Source organism: Onychomys torridus, chromosome 2 (genome assembly GCF_903995425.1).
Source record: "Onychomys torridus chromosome 2, mOncTor1.1, whole genome shotgun sequence".
Lineage (NCBI taxonomy): Eukaryota > Metazoa > Chordata > Mammalia > Rodentia > Cricetidae > Onychomys > Onychomys torridus.
This window is the reverse complement of record NC_050444.1, coordinates 82,078,739-82,099,710: the sequence shown is the minus strand read 5'-3', so window position 1 is coordinate 82,099,710 and position 20,972 is coordinate 82,078,739. Positions and strand designations below refer to the sequence as shown.

At 44.5% G+C, this 20,972-nt stretch overlaps 1 protein-coding gene across 1 annotated transcript; it reads left to right on the top strand.

Moving 5' to 3' along the window:
* Positions 1 to 591: 591 nt before the first annotated feature.
* Tnfsf15 (TNF superfamily member 15) lies at positions 592 to 16,950 on the top strand. The gene is made up of 5 exons (XM_036178555.1): positions 592 to 780; positions 10,963 to 10,980; positions 11,694 to 11,736; positions 12,741 to 12,779; positions 16,496 to 16,950. Exons 1-5 carry the CDS (start codon positions 592 to 594, stop codon positions 16,948 to 16,950), a joined length of 744 nt encoding a protein of 247 aa, XP_036034448.1.
* Positions 16,951 to 20,972: the final 4,022 nt, after the last annotated feature.

Here is a 20,972-nt window from a genome sequence, read left to right as displayed (position 1 = left end):
TTTACCTTTTGGAACCTCCAGGTTTCCACTTGTACAATGACAGGGAGTTGCTGTTGGAGCAAGAGGCTCAGAGGCACTTAGCAAAGGGCTGGTGTAAACGTGATTTCCATTTCCTGTTGCAAGCCACACGCCTCCCAGTCCCTCACTTTCACTTCCAGAAGGAACACACTCCTCAGTCCAGCTCATCTGGCAGGAGTCCAGTGCAGGGAGCAGGTACATTTTAATATGCCCCACCCCCTGACTTGATGCATTCTGGTTCTCCTCCTCCAGGGACTTTCCTGACTTCCTTCTGTAAATGAAGGAAAGAGCACATGAGCATACTGTGTATAAATATGCTTGGGAAAGCTTTCTCCTTCTTCTTCTTCTTCTTCTTCTTTTTTTTTTTTTTTTTAAACCAAACTTGGTTTCTGTTGTAGGCGGCACATTCCCTAGCCGGGCAGGGCGGGCTGCAGTGGGCTGTCAGGGGGAGGGGGGAGTAAAAAGGGGAGGAGAAGCAGAGCATTAACTCAGCCAGTATGACAGCTGCTCTCTTATTTAATGGGGGGGTCTCTGGTCAGAAGGAGTCAGAAGTGCCTCCAGGAGAGCAGAAGCATGAGTGAGGAGCTGGGGCTGGGTTTCGAGGAAGCAGCCAGAGTGGAAATGCCAGAAGCCAGGGCCAGGCTCGCCTCCAGGAGCAGAGCATGCTTGGCTCTCATCTGCTGTCTGCTGTCATTTCTCATCCTGGCAGGACTTAGCACCTTCCTGATGCTTGGCCAACTCCGGACCCCAGGCTGTAGACGGGTGAGTAAGCTTGCTTCTGCCTAGGGAATCAGTGGTCTCTCTGCAGGCAGCCATATATTCCGGCTTGGGACCTATGGCAGAGCTGTTCATGGACAGCATTGCTAGCTTTCCTGTACAAAGAAAATACAGAATGGAAGGGTGAGAGGTGGAAAGGTCCCATCTGGTTCTTAACTCTGTATTTCCAGGGAATTGAATTGTTTCATCTCATGTTTATACAAGAATAACTTCACACTCCGTATTTTTTTTTTTTTTTTTTAGATAATTACAATCATAGTGTACTGATACTTCGGAAACATTCCTTGTCCTTAAAAACAAAAAGCTCTGAAATTGTATTACATAATTCATGATTATTGAGGGGAAAGAAACAGAAATCACAGACAAATAAATGAGGAAAATGTCTTACTTATAAATCCTTAGAGGTGAAAACTATCAACAATCTAAAGTATTTGGGGGGATTATTCTGAGCTTTCTACATGGTATAAAACTGTTTCTATGGTAATGACTCCATGGCAGCATGATGTATGGATGACATACTATGTTCCTATATGTGTGTGCTCAAATTGGTTTAGCCAATTCTGCTTCTGGGGTTTAGAAATATTCTTCAGTGCACGACTACAGACCTACTGACCCTAAGATCTGCCTGAGTTGGAGAGCAATTGTCACCAAAAGGCTGTGGAAGTGGGGTTAGGAGAGTAAGGGTACAGGTGTCCAGGAGGAGACCAGGAGTCAGGACTGGGAACTCCCAGGAAGGATCTGAAAGGTCGAAGTGTGTTATTTAAAGACTATTCTTTAGAGGGAAACATCCTGCATGATCTGTGATGACTGATTCCATTTTAGTCCCAAGGATTCAATTCTAAAAGAGAAAATAGGTGGCTTAATTGGAACCCTGGTCTCTAATCAATCCTGGGCAATTTCCCACGATGAGGTTAATGTGTAACTCCTGTTACTCCACCAGGGTCAACAAACAGTGACGCAGGCAGCCACGTGTCTCGGCTTATAAAATGTAGACATGTGCAATTAGATCAGGAAGGCTGCCTAGGTTAGAAAGGAACTGTAGGGAATGGGAAAACAATGTGAGGTCAGGCTGTGACCCCAGGACACACACACACACACACACACACACACACACACACACACACACAGCAGACTGAGGCACTTCAGGGAACTCTCTGGTCAAAAGGGAACCGCTGTCTTGAACAAAGTATTGCTAAGTGGCTTCCAGCAACCTGTGCCTCCCTGGGCTCTGAAGGGATCCCTGACATACTTTTGGGACACATATTAGGATCCTACTACCAGGATGCCCTCTGTAATCCCCATGCTGGTAGAAGCCAAAGAAAGCCATCTATGCCACCAGGGGATGGCGCAGTCCAGGTAAGGGACTTGGCAGAGGAAGTGACCAGACAGAACGACCTTAAAGGAGAGTGCTAAGTGTTATCACCAACAGCAGCTGGGAGTCCCTTCTTGCCTCCCCTACTCAGGTGCTTGAGGTGTGAAGCACACTAATGCCCAATAACTCCCATCCCATCATGAAGAAAGCCATCTCCCAGGAGTGTGGGGCGGGTGGGGCACATGGGGATGCTGGAGGCTGTTTAACCAGGCTATGGGACGGACGTCTTAGTGCATCAAAACAGAAAAGAAAGGGGAGGCGGGGTGAAACAGGGATACATGGAGCATGCCAGGTCCTGAAACGAAGCAGCTGGTCATTCAGAGGAGAGAGCTCAAGGGAGAAAAACATTTATAAACAGCATTCAAGGGCTTAAAGAGAGGCCTATTTGCTGAGATAGACAAAAAGAACGCAGAGCATCTGGAAGCATCCAGGGTCAGCAGCCTGGGAAGCAGCAACCACCAATCCTGTGGCATGGGTTGGGGGGGGGGGGAGTTTAAGAGGAGTTTTAGAGCACTGGTTCTCAACGTGTGGGTCACGACCCCCACATGAGTCTCATGTCAAATTTCCTGCATACACATCAGATGTTTACATTATGATTCATAACAGTAGCAAAACTACAATTATGAACTAGCAATAAAATAATTCTATGGTTGGGGGTCACCACATGAGGAGCCATATTAAAAAGTCGCAGCATTTAGAAGGTTGAGAACCAGTGTTTTAGAGGAATCTAGTAGGGAGCTAAGCCTTGGAAAGGGCCTGATTGGAGGATGCAAAAGTTCAGACAAAATAAAAGAGCAGGCTGAGGGGGCAGGAAACACTGGCCATTTTTCCCTTTAGACCTTTGATCCCGCTGACCAGACTCAAGCAGAAGCCAGGGCTCAAAGAAGGCAGGAAGCAACCATGCCAAGAGGCTAGCCTCACCGGAAAGGAGCCACACCGAGAAGGGCAGACATGGAACTGGGGTTTTCCAAAAAAGAATTACCAGCTCAGGGGAGAGGGCAGAATGTGAGATCCAAGGAGGGAAAACTAGGTCAAAATATGACTTTCAGGTCCCTGGACTTAAAACCCAGCTCCATTATTTTTGGCCAAGTGAGAAACAGGCTTCTTGCTTCAAGTCTTTGAGCTGTTTCCTTTTCAGCCAGAAGGGGGCGTTTCTAGCAGCATGCCTATAATGTTAATGAGACAAGTGCAGGAGCATTTTGCATGTCCGGAATGTGGCCAAATTGCATGCTTACAATACCAGGATATGATTAACACCCTATGACAGGCACCAAACAACCACCAGGGAAACTTGACCTTGAGCCTCCAGGAGTTTCAAAGTTGATGCATGAGACTGAAAACAAAACAAAACAAAAAGAAGCTACTTCCACATATGGGTTCCATCATGTTCCCAAGCCTGGCCACAGGGTGACAGGGATCTAAGAAAGCTTTCTGCAAGAGGCCAGGGCGATACCTATGGGATATAAGGCTGTGCCTGAGGTCCTTGTCAAATACTTCCTTTAAGTTGAAAGTAAGCCATTTCATTGGAAGTTAATCAGCCCATGAGCCTTTGTTTTGCAGATAGGAAAACCGAGTGGGTGGGGGTGAAGAGACTTCTCCAAGCCTATACCTCTAGTCAGAGGCAGATCCAAACTTAAAACCAGACAACCTGAGCCGTGTTCTGCATTTGAAAAGCAGGGCTTATGCACACTGCATTAGGTTCTAGATATCACACCACAAGAATGATTTCTTCAATGTCGTGGAGGAAAGTCATGACCACTACCAGCACCCACATGGCAACCCAGTGAGGAGTATCACAGATCAAATCTACAGTGCACTTAGAATCACCCACCAAGGATACCTAGCTGGGCAAAAAACTAGGGCTGCCAGAGAAGGAGGAGAGAGTGAGAGAGGAGAATTGGAGAGGTAGCCTGACACTCTTACACTGAGGAAATACAATTGAGAATAAAACTGCCTCCCAACCCAGAAGATCTCTCTCTCTCTCAGGAAAAGTGGAAAAGAAAGAAATAATTCTATTCTTGAATAATCCCTAAACCAAGATGTGATGTGCATCACAGGCAACCTGCTTAGAGGTTGCAGAGCCACAGATGGATTGCTGTTTTATATGTATGGTCAAGCAGATACAGCCTGGCACTTACACGTTCAGTGTGAAGAGCCCAGTGGCTCCTAGCATACATAATAGCATGTGCTTTATTTTTTGAAAGAGCTCACCTACGTGTATGCATTTATAAATGCATGGAGTATCCCAGGAAGAGCTGAGAAATTAGTGCTTCTTGCTAACATGCAAAGAGGGGAAGTGGGTAGCTGAGCCACCCACCAGTGAAGGAGGGGAATGTTGGTAAACATTCCTTGAATGAAATGTTATGCGCTCCCTATTAAAAATAAATAAATAGAGGCATTGCAGCGTTTTAGAATCTTCAGATGTTTGGAAGACACTAGGCTGATTCCCATTTTGGAAAGGCCATGGGTCATGAATCACAATCTCAAACCCAGTCCGAATTCTAGACTGGCCACTCCACTTGTTAGTTCGTCATCTCCCTCCCCTTGAAGCCTCTGCTTGCATTTGCATAAAATGTGGATAATTAAAAATAAGGTATGTAAGGTGTCTGGTCTTATGGAGGTTAGCCAACAGCAGCACTTACATCATGCTGAGCAGGGAAATTCCCTCCTGGGGAGATTACTTCACAGAGCACAACTTCCCCATCTGCTGTGGAATCTGCCAGTGCAGCCCAGGGAGCAGCCCTGGGTGCTGTGAGACTTTTCTGGACCTTGAGAGTGTCTCTGCACCCGCTTCTGCATGCCAATCTTGCCCCATCACCACAGCCTCTCCCCTCAAACCACTCCGTCAGCTCCATTTGACCAGGGTTCAGGTATGGTCCTGGGGCCCTGAATAGTCACCCACCAGCAGCTCCAGAAGGGGTGCGCTGGCTCCTCTGGCAGTGTCCCCTAAGGCCAGGTCTTGGTGTGTCATCCCCCACCCCCTGCCTGCCCACACACAACACTCTCAAGGCTCTTGGCCCCAGGCCAGGCATAGAATGGTACTGAATTCTGTGCCTGGAATCACCTGGACAGTGTGGCAGGGCTTCCTGCTTAGGGCTGCATTTCAGTCACCTCTGCACTTCCCTCCCAGACTCCCCCCACATTCTCCTCAGTCCCCTCTAATCCCATTTCTCCACCTTTCTGATAATCCCTGCCAGGCTCCACTGTTTCCTGTACTCTCTCCCCTACTTCATTCCCCTATCCCATACCCCAGAAAAGTCTGGGACATAGGAAATGGTCAATAAATGCTAGCACTATTTCCTCTTGGAAAGTTACCTAGCTGTGCCTGGCAAAGATATTCACATTGTATTTTCTGGATGAAAGGGAGATAAAGTACTGGACAACATATCAGCTTCCCTGAGCCTCGTTCCTAATGTGAGGGAATGAATAAACTTTCTTCCTAGCAAGGCAGTAGGAATTCTTCAAGGCGTTCAGAAAGCTATAGGCAAAGAAGGGATGCTCCCCAGAAAATTTCCCTACCCATTCTACCTTGGATGGGCCTCTTACCTTGCCCAAGGTGCTTCCTGTTTTGAAGGTAGACAATAACCATAGTCCTCAGCATTGTCTGGAAGACACAAAAAGATGAGATAGAAGAACTGTGTACGAGTCGATCCCATAGTGGGGCCGCCCCCGCTATAACCCGAGGAAGAGGGGGACCCCCGGAAGAACGACTTACCTCAAAAGTTGGGCTGTGAACAGTTGTGGCAGGTTCAAAGGCAGAACAAGCAAGCAAGCTGCAGCTGTACCTCCCCCGGGTCAGGGATGCAGCACACAGCTGGTCACTTTGTGGGCCACACTGTCACTCACTCAAGGGAGCCTGCACCACAGTGAGCACCATACTAGCTTGGCAAACTCCTATGTCTTCACCTACTGGAGAGTGAATGGCGCAGGACACCACAGCCCTTGCCCAATGTAAAGTTGCCTCCCAGCCTGAACCTCGGGCCACACAACAGCAACAAGCTGGGGATAGGAAGTGGGCAGGGGTCAATTCGGCTTACTCAAGACATTGGTGTTCTGAAAAGGTGGAGTCCAGAAGCAACTCTGGACCTACCAAGCCCATGAAGTGTCTGTGTTTGAGGAAAGAGAAAGCCATCCCCAAACTTCTAAAGGGTCCTAAAATCAGCTGTTTCTCATAAAGCAGAGCCAATGGTAGCTCCTGTTTATAAACAAAGCAATAAAATAAAAAATAAAACACCTAGAGAAGACGGCACAGACAACACTGTATTGCTTGGACCCAAAGAAAGAGAAATTAAGTGAAGTGACAGGCCTCTCTGAGCCACAGGATAGGCCTGCCAGCAAAGAATCACCAAGGTCAGCTGATGTGCCAGGATCAGGAGTCAAGAACTAACCAAGTTGGGATTTCCGAATTTTCTCTGCTGCAAACCCCTGACTCTTCGTTCTGTGACACGGCAAGCATGGTCCAGGCCGACACAGAGGATGGTGCAATGAAATGAGCTCACTAAGCCATTTCCAGATGGATTTATCCTTGTGAAAACACACAGAGAGGAAGCCTCAAACGCCCTGATTTCTCCTAGCCATGCTAGGGGAAGTGTCTCGGGTCATAAAACGCGAGAATGTCTCTTCAATTGCAGTTATTGTGTCAGCAAGAAGTGACTATAACTTCCTGTTTGTGAGCAGGGTCGACAGAGCAGGTGTCTATAGAGAGTGGGAGGGAAGACTAAGTGGATCATTAGTTAAAATACACTCACAGGGAGCTTTCTGGGGAAATGCCAGGACATCTCAAAGACCAACTTGCTGCTAACCCATTTACTTATGTTCCCTGCTGATGCTTAGAGGGTTCCTGGCATGTGTCAGGATCTGAAGTTGGTCCAAAGGCTCCGATCCCAACCCTTCTCCCTACCTTTGACTGTCAGCACTGTCTTAAGGTCTCTAAATCCCAGTGATAAAACTCAGTTTGTAGAGACTATAAAAAGGCTCACACATCAATACCCAGTGCAGAGCACAGCAAGAAGGAACACTTGGCTGAGTGGCTATCTCCTCCTTCCCCCAGCCTTTCTTCTGCCCAGTTTGAAAAAGGAGTTTCAGTTAAGAAATGTGTCACTACTAGTCAACACACCACACAAAAAATGAATGAAAGAAAGAAGGAAGATCATAGAACAGTGAGAATGTTGCAGCCTGTAAAGGTGGGGGGTGAATGGGGAAATTACCAATTCGTTCAAGGGTAAATAGATGCTGCAGGTCCTGAACACCCCACTGTCCCGCTAAAAAGTATGTTCATGAGTGTGCACATGAACTTGTTTTCTGGTTTGTTTTTTTGTTTGTTTGTTTGTTTTTCTGACTCTGGTTTCTAACCAACCCTTTCAACTTTCAATAAACATTTCCAGAGCCCCAGATATGTTCCATACAGACTTTAGTGGACCCTTTAGAGACTGTAATACCAACAGGCCAAGACCACTCATCTCTAAGTCCTTAAAATGTTGCTGTTGTTGTTGTTGTTACATTTAATTATTTTATTTATGTGTACAAGTGTTTTGCCTGTATGTGTGTGTGTATACCATGTGTATATCTGGTACTCCAGAAGGTCAAAGACACTATCAGATCCCCTGAAACTGTAGCTACAGATGGTTGTAAGCCACCATATAGGTTCTGGGAACTGAACCTGGGGTATCTGCAAGAGCAGCACATGCTCTTAAGTGCTGAGGAATCTTCCTAGGCCTAAAAGATTTTAATCTAACCCAAAATATCACTCTCCCAGATTTTTGAGGTATAAAATACTGGCTAAAGTCACTGATTCTGAGCTTTGCCCAATACTGTCTACTTCTGTCTCCCTGAGGTCTGAGGATGCTAACTTTGCAGATTACATAATCTGGTAAAAACACAGGCACTTCCCTGGCCACTGGGGACAGAGTGGTAAGAGCAGGCCAGCCCTTCTGCCTAAAAAATTCTCCTAGAGGGAAAAACATTGTCATAAGAAATAGCATTGGATCCTGATTCTCAGCCCATGGTTTGAGAAATCCTGTTAAGAGGAAATGCCCCATTCTTGAGGTGTGGCCTGGGTCCAGGGTCCATTTGAATTTGGAGACCAATGCAGCAGTCTTTTGGAGCTGTCATTTCAGTACCCCCAAGTCACCCAGAAGTGATGGGAGAAACCAGGCTAAGAGGACAAGAAAGATGTCTTATGCTGGTGTTGCCAGCAGCTATCTGGAGAGCAGGCATTAGGGCAGCTTGGTTCTTGGACCTTTCCCAAGACAGGCTGCTGTTCCACACCACCCCCCACACTTCATTTATGGCTGCACTCTATAACAGTAGCATCCACTCCATAACAGTCATTATTTAAAAAGTCAGTAAAGGAAAGGAAGATAGAGCCCCAGCTCATGTTTTCCCTGCAGGTTTGGGGAATGGTGTGATCTTCAATACCTTCTAGCAGGACTCAGCCTCCATATCCAGCAGCAGTCTGGACCACTAAAACCCATGAATCACAAACATATGAAAATAAAATGTCTGTCCAAGTAATAGAAATCCAACAGAGCCATCAGGAACCTGTGTGCATATTCCAGATACATGTTCACATTCCTGGGATTCTTAATCAAAGAGGAATGCTCCAAAACTTGCACTGGGTATCCATTCACACAACATAAGCAGAATGAACAATACAGTTTCTCAGCAGAGAAGTAAACGAAGCAAGAGAAATCCAACTAAGGCAGGTACACTTTTTGTTTACCGTGAGGAGACTCAATCAAGATCTTCCCAGTTCTCTTTGAGCATCCTACTTCCCACTTTCTGCCTCACCAAATAACAAAGTCCTCTATCAACTCTGCCCATAGCAAGTCAGGCACCAGATAGACACTGAGCCACTTCTAGGTGCGCCTCCATCCCTCAAGCCAGCAAACTGTGGATGTGACAGTTTGTCCCAGCAATTGTTTAGGCTTTCCCAAAACCCTGGGTGAATGCGTGTAGTGTCTTCCCTAGCAGGAAGCCTTGCCATTTTCCAGCTGTCCCCATATGCAATTGGGCCTCTTTATTCTTGCACAAGTCATTAGCATGTCCAGTGTGGCTATTTCCTCCTGTATCATCTAGCTAGCATGTCAGGATCTTTAAGCATCTGTTCAGACTGGTTCCCACAGCTCCTCACAGTTCTGGATCTGTTTAATGAACCTTGAGCTCACCCCACTGTCACATTGCTGACCCTTTTCTTGTTTGCCTCAACACATCAGGAGCTTGTCCATAAGCTATAAGGGGCAGGATTTCAATCTTGAAATCCTGTAGTCACCTGACCAGGGTTAACATGCTATTCCACTGCATGTGAGATGTAGAACATTCAGTAAGCCCCACCGCCACTATGGGGATGTGAATAGCATCCATTATAGAGTGTTTCATGAGACTGGAGGATGTGCTGTCAGCACAAATGAGCAACAATTGCACTCTTTGTACTTTTAAATCACTTGATTCATGCACTGTGGTGAACACTTGGAACTGGAAATGCAAGGGCCATAGAAAGAAGTAAACAGAGCTGGGGATTTAGCTCAGTGGTAGAGCGCTTGCCTAGCAAGCGCAAGGTCCTGGGTTCGGTCCTCAGCTCCAAAAAAAGAAAAAAAAAGAAAAAGAAAGAAGTAAACAGTTAACAAGACAGGTGATCAGTGGGATACAGGATGTCAGGATAAGATAGATATGTGTGGGGAAAGTGAGATGGCTCAGTGAGTAAAGGAGCTTGCTTTAGGACCCTCAGGTCAAAGCAAATAACAGACTAGTACATGTTGACCTCAGACCTCTACCCATGCACTGCGCATGTACACACCTACACAAAAATATATAAAATGTATTTTTCAAAAATACAGAACTGTACCATGAAGAACATGAGGAACTGCCAAAGGATTATGAGCATAGTAGGATCTTGCTCATAGTAGAATCCCCTCTAACTAGCCTTCTGGAGAAGAGCTAGAAAATAGATGGTAGGAAGAACTCAAAGGCATAAAGACCTGCCAGGGGGCGTTAGGGGAGCCCAGCAAGCAGTAGGCCTGGACACCACCAAATCCTGGACACACTGGTGCACATGCTCCTGTGTTGGAGCCTGCTCTCTTGCACTCACACAGATATAACCCCTCAAGATTACACACACACACACACACACACACACACACACGCACGCACGCACGCACGCACACACATGCACACGCACAAACACACATGCGCGCGCGCACACACACACATGCACACACACACACGCACGCACACACACACACACATGCACACGCACGCACACACACATGCACACGCACAAACACACGCACACACACACACATGCACACGCACACACACACACACACACACACAAACACACACGCACACACACACATGCACATGCAGATTTTAACTTGTAGGCACAGATCAGATGTCCATGGTATGGAAAATAAGCTGTTAGTGGAGGCTGTGTATCTACAAGATTCAAATCAGAGGACTGGCTTGTAAAGGTGTGCAAACATGGAAAGACAATATTATTATTAATAAGTTGAGGGCCTCTCTTGCTCCTGGACCTTGTGTTCAGGCCTGTGAGTGGTGAGTCTTGCGTATTTTCACATGTTCTTTGAACTGACTAGAGCATTGTCTTATTTTATCTTCACCTCAACTCTGCAAATCATTTAGGTTTGGGGATGTTAGTATCCCCAGTTTATGAATGGTACACTAAACTCAGAGAGAAAAGGTACTTTTTACAAGATCCTAGCATTGTCAAAGGACAGAACCACAATCCAAATGAATGCCTATCTGATGCCAAGGAAGTTGCTTTTCCTCTGTCATAGGAGATCTGGAATGACTCATGAGCTGGTATTGTGACAGTAGAAGAATTCTTCGTGTTTTCTGTGGAAACAAGGAAGAATGGCAAGACTGGAAATGGGAATGTGGCCAACACACAAAAAGACAAATATTGCATGTTTTCTTTCAATGTGGATTCTCGATTGTATGCAATCATTTATATAGAGAGATGGATATAGATGATACAGATATAGCTATAAAGGGGTGGATTTCATGATACCAAAAGCAAGACTATCTGGGGAAAAGAAGAGTAGCTTTGGAGAAAAATGAAAGAAAAACAGAACGTAAGAGGGTGAATATGGTCAAAGTCCATGATACACGTGAGAGAGAATGTCTTTATAAAGTCCTCCATAATGCACAATTAGTATATGCCAATACAAACAATAGTTCAAGTCTTCAAAATAAAATGGGAAAAATAAAGTAACTTTCACTGCTGGTTTACTACTAGCAATGACAGGATGCTGAGTTCTCCTAGGATACAGCAGGAAATGCTCTCAAGCTAAGAGATAAAGATGAAAAGAGAGGGAGGATGTTGTGGTGTCTCTAGAATAGGAATGCAGAGCTGAGATGCAAGATTCCCACCAACTGAGATATCCAGTGCCACTTCCCTCCCAGTAGAGGACCAAGGCTTAGACAGCAGCAGAGTCTTATGGGCATCTGTGTATGTGTCGAGGTAAGAAGGGCCATAAGGACTGAACTGTATCTGTTTTTTCAACAGGCAATACCAGAACAGACACCTGAACCTTCACCACAGCCAGTTTGTAAGTGTTCATCTTTGATGCCTTTTCTTGTGGGGAATAAAAATGTTTCTGATAGTTTTAGGATGTAGGCAGCTGGAAGTGGGTCTTTAATTGCCACATTGCTAGGGATGCAGACAGACTTAAAGAATAGTGAGGCTCCTCACTCATCATTAAGAAGGCAAAACCACTCTCTGTCTACATGTATGGTCTGTGGCCTGAGTCCAAGTTCCCAGCTCATGGATATGGTGTGCAATGAGGCCTTCAGACATATCATTCCAGCCATCTACAATCATTCACCTCTGATATGGTTATCCTTTCTGACAAGGCAAGTGTAGATGAGATTAGTCAACTCCAATTAAGGAATGAGAGCAGGTCCCAAAACAGGAAAAGTACACAATCAATTTTGCTGTTTATAATCAATATCATCTTTATCACTATAGAACCTATAGTATAGAACATGTTTAAATTTAATACAAAAACCAACCTGAAATTAAAATCAAATCAAAAACTAAGGAGAAAAAGGCCCAGAAAGGGAAAAAGGATCTGCCAAGGTCATGGAGCAACAGAGTGGATCCTACTTGCTCCCCATCCCTTCTCTGTTGAGTTTCCCATACTCTTCAGTGGATATAGTAAGAGAACCATAAAGAATATGAAAAGTCAACTGGTTCTCACAGAACAGCCTGGGAGAAGAAGCAATGAGCCATCGTTTATTATGCCCTGACTAGGAGCCAGGAACCATGCAAACACAACATTCAAGGTAGAAATTGCTGTGCCTGTCTCAGAGATAGGAGAATAGAGTCCAGGATAGGTAACTTAACCAAAGTCTTTTGCACTCAAGACTCTTACTTCTGAGTCTCCCGTGTCCCCAGTGGTGCATCCTACAGATACCATAACACATGCCAATCCAAAGCCCACAAGACATAAATCTGAACTTCAATGGATCAGATTGATGCTCCTCTCCCATCACAGGTACCGTCTTCACTCTGTTAGCCATTACTCAAAGCATATTTCTCCTTTTGTTACAGACACACCTTCCAGAGCCAAGCCAAGGGCACACCTGACAAGTAAGATTTCCTGTTCTTATTTGAACACCATGGGTCATAGACCTGAGATTTCTTTCATTCTATTTACCAAAACTCATTGTGGTGGCTTCAAACTGGCAACAGATTTGACAATCAAGGATGTTGAGTAACTTCTTACCTGTGACAAACCTAAGGATCCATGTCTCTCACGTGCTCACTCCTCTTCAGTCAACCTTCTACCTGTCTCTCCTGCTTTTCTATGGCATACACACACCCAGCCATCCAGAAGTGTTTTTCCTCTATTTTGGGTCCTCAAGTAATTCTGGATCTCATAACAGATGAAAGATCTCTGGATTGACTTTGAAGGGGCTGGGGAGATAGCTTGGTGAGTGAAATGCTATTGTTTATGAACCTGGGTTCAGATCCCAGCACTCATGTAAGAAGCCAGACATGGTGGTTTGTGCCCGTAACGCTGGTGCTGGAGTGCAGTCAGTCAGATCCCAGAAGCTCACTGGACAGCCAAGCTAGCTAAGCTCCATGTTCTGTGAGACCTATCTCAGAAATTAAGGTGGAAAGCAATAAAGGTCGACACCTGGTGTCAACTTCTGGTTTTCACAGGTGCACACACAATTGAACATGCAACACACACACACACACACACACACACACACACACACACACACACACACACAAGCATACGACATATACACACATAAAAACAACATTAGGGAAACTCAGGCTCAAACAATGATTTTCTCCTAGTTGTACATGTAGGCAGTGGAAGAGTTCAAAGTCAAGTTTGCCTTTCTGAACTGTGATTTCTGCTACAACATGCTTCCTATCCCAACTCTGACTGCTGCTGAGCTAACACAGCTTATTGCATTCAGTGCTATAGGGCTTGCCTCTCTGGAGACATAATGGGATTTGTTTATGCATCATCTGAGAAGACATGTCAGTCACTGTATTATCCACAGTGAAGAGGCAGAGACCACCAGATGTGACTGACAAAGATGTCTCTATGGAAGCTCCAGAGCTTTCCAAGAGCCACTTAATGTAGAGAGGAGAGGAGTCCACATTCATTCGGGACATGCACCAAGCTTGCAAAAGAACCCTAGTCCAGTCATCAATGTGAAAGATACCTTAGAAGGTCAAGGATCTAGATTTCTGGTCAGCCACTGGATGTGCAGGTTGTTAAATTGTTCCTTAAAACAGAAGCGATTTCCAAACTGTAGTGTCAGTACATAATGGTGATTGTGCTGAGTCTCCGAAGCGGCTATAGGGAGTTAAGATGTTTTTGTTGCCTCTAACAGTGCCAGTTTTGTTGCAAATTATCCTATTTATCAGTGATTTGAAACAAGTTTGGTTCTATTCATTTCCTTTAACTACAGGTATATTTCATAAAGCATCGGCTAATATGTTTTATATAATATAGATTTAGGAGTGAGGCAAACATAAGAACATATAAAATATATTAAATGGCACGGGCTTACTCTTCTTTAATCTGTCCAAATGAAACATGGTGCTTTATTTGAACAGAAAGAAATGAGCCCAACTGTACCCAGCTTACTGTAATCTATAAAATGCCCACATTTGTTTGGTCCTCTTAATCTTTAGAACAAGGCTCTAAAGGGCCTATCCTCAGCCTCCAGACGAGACACTGAGGTGCAGAAGAGAAAACCAACAGGCACAGTTGATTAAAGAGCTTTGCATGGTGCAGAATCAGAGTTGGTACTAGGCCCAGATGGCCCAAAGCCCAGCTTCCTTCCATTCCACAAGTCTATTTGCATTGACTTATATTTGGCCTTGTCACTGTAGGAGAAGAACTGCCAAAATGTTCTGAGTCTCTGGTCCCAACATGTCCTCAGGTGATTCATTATTGATTACTGCCTGTTTTGTGACATTGGACCACAGCATTGTGATGTAATGACAAGGTTCCCCCACTCTCTCTGCCTCTCCCTCTCCCTCTCCCTCTCCCTCTCCCTCTGCTTCTCCTCTCCCTCCCTCCCTCCGTCCTTCTCTTTGGGACAGAGGTTGTTTGAAACAAGAATACTAGTAAAGATGATAGTATTCTGCCATAGCCATGGATTTTACACCTCCTTTACTCCTTCTCACAAGTGCTATTTATCTTTTTTTTTCCTGAGACAGGGTTTCTCTGTAGCTTTGGAGCCTGTCCTGGAACTCACTTGGTAGACCAGGCTGGCCTCGAACTCACAGAGATCCACCTAGCTCTGCCTCCTGAGTGCTGGGATTAAAGGCATGCACCACCACCGCCCGGCCTATTTATCTTTTTTTTAAGGAAAGACATGCCAAGTAGAAACAAACACAGGATTTAATAAGATGGCACGTGTGTAAAAGGAATTTTTCTCACAGGAAGGGGAAGGAGAGGAGCGTACAGTCATATATTCTGTGTTGGTGGGCAATTGTTTCCGGGATCTTCAGCAGACAGTCCAGTCTTCAGATGCTGAAGTCCCTTATAGAAAATGATGTAGCAGTGACAAAATCTACACAGCTCCTCTCCATGTGTGTCAACTACTTCTGGCTGGCTTTGAACACCTAATACAACATAAATAGTTTTACTATGTTTTTTAAGGAAATGTGAAAAGAAAAGAGCCTGCGTGTCAGTAGATACCATTTCCCCACAATATTTTTGTATTCTGAATTGGGGTGAATGATCAGGTGCAGAACTGTGAATGGAGAGAATGCTGGTATAATAAAGGAAATACTACATTTGGGAGCAGGCTTTGACATAAAGCCTGTCAGTCTCTCCACTTAAAGTAAAGGCTTTTTCCTTGTGTAGAATGAATAGGAAAGGCTGGGATGAACTTTCCCAGGCATGGGAAAGGAAAAGGATTCGTCAAGGCTAATCAGAAAATGTCTTAGTCCAAAGTCAGACTTGTCTTCCAGACCGGGTGCTAGTCAGGCTAAGGGTGAGGGAAAGCTGAGGGACCTGGAAGAACAAGCAATTCTGCATGTATCTTTTTTCCAATTGGGCAGTGAGGGTAACAGTGTGGACTCATCATCCATGGGTCCAGGAATGAGGACCAGATGGTCTGTGTCAGGACTTATCCCAGGTAAGCAAGCTGTTAGCAGTAAATTCTTTTCAGGTACACAGAAGGAGGAAGAGACTTTTTAACTTTCACTGTGTCCATGTAGAACAGCAATTTGTAAATGAGAAAAAAGTTTAGACTGAGCCAAATATGAATGATCACACCCAGGACACAAACTTAAATTATCAGGAATGCCACAGCTCTGACTGTGAAAGAAGTCGCATAAGCTCAGGAAGTCAGCAAGGGAAGTGAATTTGGGTAGCGGAGGCTGGGCTGGAAAGATGGCTCTGTCTATAAAGTGCCTGCATTTCAGACACGAGGACTTAAGCTTGGCTCCCCAGCACCTACCAAAAATCTCAGCACAGCCATGCATGCCGGTGTCCCTAACACTGGAGTGACAGAGACAGGTGGATCCCACAACATTCTAGCCAGCCAATCTACTCAAATTGGTAAGTTCTAGGTTCAGTGAAATACCCTGTCTCCAAAAAAGGGTGTAGAACAACTGAAGAGGACACCCCACTTCTACCTCTGGCCTCCACATGCACATGCTTGCGCACATGCATGAGACATAACACAAACACATGGGCGCGCGCGCACGCGTGCACACACACACACACACACACACACACTCACTAGAAAAACAGTACAAGACTTTATCAAAGCCCACTGGTTCTGATCTGTGCCAATGAAACTTCTCTCCTATATTTGCAGTTCTTAAACAAACTCCAGGGCCACATATGCAAAATCAGTACCCTGCTCTGCACTGGGAACATGAACTCGGCTTGGCCTTCACCAAGAACCGGATGAACTACACCAACAAATTCCTGGTGATCCCAGAGTCGGGAGACTATTTCATTTACTCCCAGATCACATTCCGAGGAATCACATCTAGGTGTGGTGACATCAGCCAAGGGAAACAACCAAATAAGCCAAACCTCATCGTTGTGGTTATCACCAAGGTAACAGACAACTACCCGGAGCCTGCCCATCTCCTCACAGGGACCAAATCTGTGTGTGAAATAAGCAGCAACTGGTATCAGCCCCTCTACCTTGGGGCTATGTTTTCCTTGGAAGAAGGGGACAGGCTGATGGTAAATGTCAGCGACATCTCCTTGGTGGATTACACAAAAGAAGATAAAACTTTCTTTGGAGCCTTCTTGCTATAAGGGGACAACAACCGTAATCATGCAGGGCCTCCTTGCCTCCTACTTTCCAATATTCTTTGCTCATGTGGAACTATAATCAGGGGTTTGGGAGATCAGAGATGGGGACAGTGCTTTTGCTACATAATTTAGGAACCCAAAGTTGATCCTCTATATACCTTATTGACTGAAAATGCTAAATGAAAAATTCAGAAGAGCTCATGTTTGGTAGAGACCTGCTGGGTTTTCAAAATTGAAACACTCAAGTCCATTGGTATAATCTACTGCTCTCAGGACATGATGTTTCTGAGGAACCCTCCTTCCTGTTCATTGATCAATTAAGGATGCTTAGTCAGCGACTCCAGTCTGGCTCCATGGTCAGAAAAGGAGAATGAAATGTTCTGCCTGCCTCTATCTCCATGCTGCACAAGAACTTCAAGCAACATAGGCTTACTGGAAAGGACTTGAACTAAAGCAGCCAAAGTGACCTGCTCACCTCCTCCATTAAATCCAAGCTTTGTGTCAAGGGCCTTCAAAGCTGCCCATGGGTGATCTGGATGGCTTGGAAGTTTATCCAAGACAGGGATCTCCTGGTATCCTGGGGTGCTTGAGGCTCTGGAAAGATTCCCACCACATATTCATTTTGCCCCTGACTGTTGAAAACTGGAACTCAAATTTTCTGTTGATTTTGTTTAAAATATATATGTGTAAAATATACACATATATATTTTATGGACTCAAATCAGCACTTATGTTTCCAAGATGCTGTTCCCACAGCTAACATAATGCCACTGCTTTTAAAGCAAGATGGAAAAAGTGCTTTATAAAAACATGTGATAGAGTCAGGGGTGGTGGTACACATCTGTAATCTGTAATCCCAGCACATGGGAGGCTGAGCCAGGAGGATTGCCATGAGTTTGAAGACAACCTGGGCTAAGTAGTAATTTTCAGGCAAGCCTCGGCTATATTACAGGACCTTGTCTTAAAATTAAAAAAAAATAGAACACAGGCTGGTCCTTAAAGATAAAGTAATATATTCAGGGATTTGGGAAAGAGGGCATGTGTTTTGGAAAATAGTTAATTTAATGAGAAATATTTTGCTGCTTAAATGCTTCTCAAAAGGCTACAGAACGCCAGTTGATTCTATAAACATTTACTTAGTATTTACTTGCCCTGGGGACAGAGAAGTAAATTATTTAAGTCTCAGATACAATCGTTCTAACAGATTGGCATCTCCATCATCTTTGAAGCTGTAATCACTTTGGTTGTATTAGCTAATTAATTAGCTAACTTGAGACACATTGGTATTTTCCTATTATGAACATGGGCACCATTTGATGGAGGACAATCATTAACACAACGATTTTTTTTTCCTCTTGAGTGTTTTTATAATAGCTATGCAAGGGCAGTTTCCCATGAACAAATGAGAGGGAATGTAAGGCTATATTCCCTATGGTGAGGTCCAGCATTGAAACAACAAACAGAAAGAGGTTGTTATTGACTGGCCTCAAATTTTGACACAAACACCTTTGAAAATACTAGAACTTTATGGATGGCCTAGATGTGCTTCAAAAAGTCTATGTTCCCAGCAAGAGCCATACTCAGCATTCATAGGTCACTTGAATTTTGACGTTGGCTGGCTTTGGATCTGTTTGGCAGAACACAATTGCTAGGCTGTACTTTCTGAGTTGATTTTGTTGTTTTACTAAGGTACAGCAGGAAAAAGGAAAGTGGACTTCACCCACATCATCTCTTGGAACATATTAGGTTTCACACATGCCAGAGCCCTTGGATCCTTTGTGGTGCAAGCTCCGTCACCCCAAAGGAAATTCCAGTACTATGCTTGTCAGTAACGCCTCTGGATTATGAGTTCACTGTGCACAAGGCATGGCTATTGCCAGCACTCTCTTGCATGATATTTCTCTCAAGTGCTTACTCAATTGGGTTTCCACAATTGTGACATTGGGGATTAATTTCTAGAGCAGGTTTGTTTATATTCTGTCCCTTGTAAAATACATGCAGATATGCCTGGCCTCAAAATCCCCTGGTTTTTAGGGCTTAGAATCCTGGGAGTGTTTTGCTGTTTTCAGTAGTATTTTATTTAAGCTTGCATTCTTGTCCTGAATATTAGCAGTATTATAACATATTGGCTACTAGACTTTGGAGAATTCAGTGAGCTCTTTAGTACTGGTGACAGTATTAGATCAGAGTAGCTACATTCATGCCTTAAAATTTCCTGAGCTCAGTCACACATTTACCTCTTCCATCTACCCATCTTGAGGAGACTCATAAGCTCAATTGCAGTTACTTTTCCAGAACCACACAGTATGTTAATGGAATAGCCAGAGCTAGAAGTCTGTCTTCCGACTCTCTACTCTTCTTAGTAAATGGCACTCAGTTTGATGCAACTAGAGGAGAAATTGAAAAGAGCAGGAGAAATATCTTTGACTGTCTATGGGGTAATGCAGGAGAGTAAAGAGACTGCTTATACATGATGTTCATACCTAAACAAATTTTCTACCCCCAAATAGATTTTTTTCCTGGCAGTGATAGCTCATTCTCTGGAGAGAGTCAAGCAAAAGGAGAGTTTTGTAAAAGCCATTGCATTGTGGATGTTAAGCCAAAGGATTCCTTTTCCAAATCTATAGCCCTGTGGCGACCCTTTAGTGGACTTCTATTTTCTCACAACAAATCCAACAGCCCTGCCAAGAGTTTTGGTGGTGCCCAAAACTAGAAGAGTAATCTCTCCCCCCATCGACTCTGGGGTCTTGGCCAGTATACAAAATGTCATAGGATTTCAGAGCTGACATGAGCTACAGTTTATCTATCTAAACTTACATCACTTCAAGAACAAAGAACCACAGGCTAGGAGAGGTGACATCCAAGGCTTGGTGCTGGGCAGTAGCTTGATGGAGTGTTGAGACTAAACTAGAGTTCTTGTCCATGCTCAGCAGCCTTCCCATTGTTGACTGGCTTTAGTTTTTTATTTTTAACTCTTTGAGCACCTGTCACACCTAGATGCTTTCATGACAAGAGGGTCCATAACAGGCAGGTCCTGCTCTGCTCTGTGCACACAAGAGGAAGGAGACTCATAGGAGTGAGTAAATAGAATAATGAACTTTCATGATTTTAGTCTTAAAGTCATTAAGACACACCACTTTCCCCTCTTTTGTCTTGGAGGGTATACAGGCTGAACAGATGTAGGTGTTTGCCTGATTTTAGTGATGAGCCCTATGTGCTTTCATTGATTGTATGTTTTATGTTAAAACGTCACATCACCATGGTAAAATGCATATTGTATGTTGTTGGGTATTTAATTAACTAGTATGCATCCCATGTTATGAATCTTAATCTCTGTAAATGAAAATTTATATATGTTAACATATATAATAGTTGTAATTTAATAAATTGGCATTGAAGGCTGAAGGAATTTGATTATGTCAATTTTTTATATATCTATTATGTAATTCTTTATTGATTCTTTGTGAATTTCACATCATGCCTCCCAATCCCACTCACCTCCCTGTCCCTCCATATCTGTCTCTCACCTTCTCAGTGTCTGCCCCAAAAGAAACCCCCTCAAAGAATAATTAAAAACAAACAAAATAACTTACCTTGTTCCTCGATCTTTCCAACACTTCTTCATTCATCCTAGTGGCATTGGGTGCTACCGTGTGTCACGTAGTATACCCTTTTGTCCAATCAGCCCCACCCACAATATGTTCACTGAAACTGGTCTTTGGTCAGGTTCAAGGCCTCTGGAACACCATCATCACTGGACCCTCCACAAAACTCCTCAGATATCTTGCTGTTGCCAAGAGTCATGGAGATCTGACTTCTGCTGTCCTTCTGCAGGACCAGTACCTTCATGTGCTCCAGCAGATCATAGAGAGGGTAGATGTTAGGGTGGGCCAACCCAAGTCCCAGGATGTGGGTCTGGATGGTAGCTGAGCTGGTCGGTCTAGGCCACTGGGACCACACCACCCTCAATTGAGGGGAAGAGCCGGCTCTCCCAGGCCCATGGTGAGGTGTGGGGCCATCTCTCC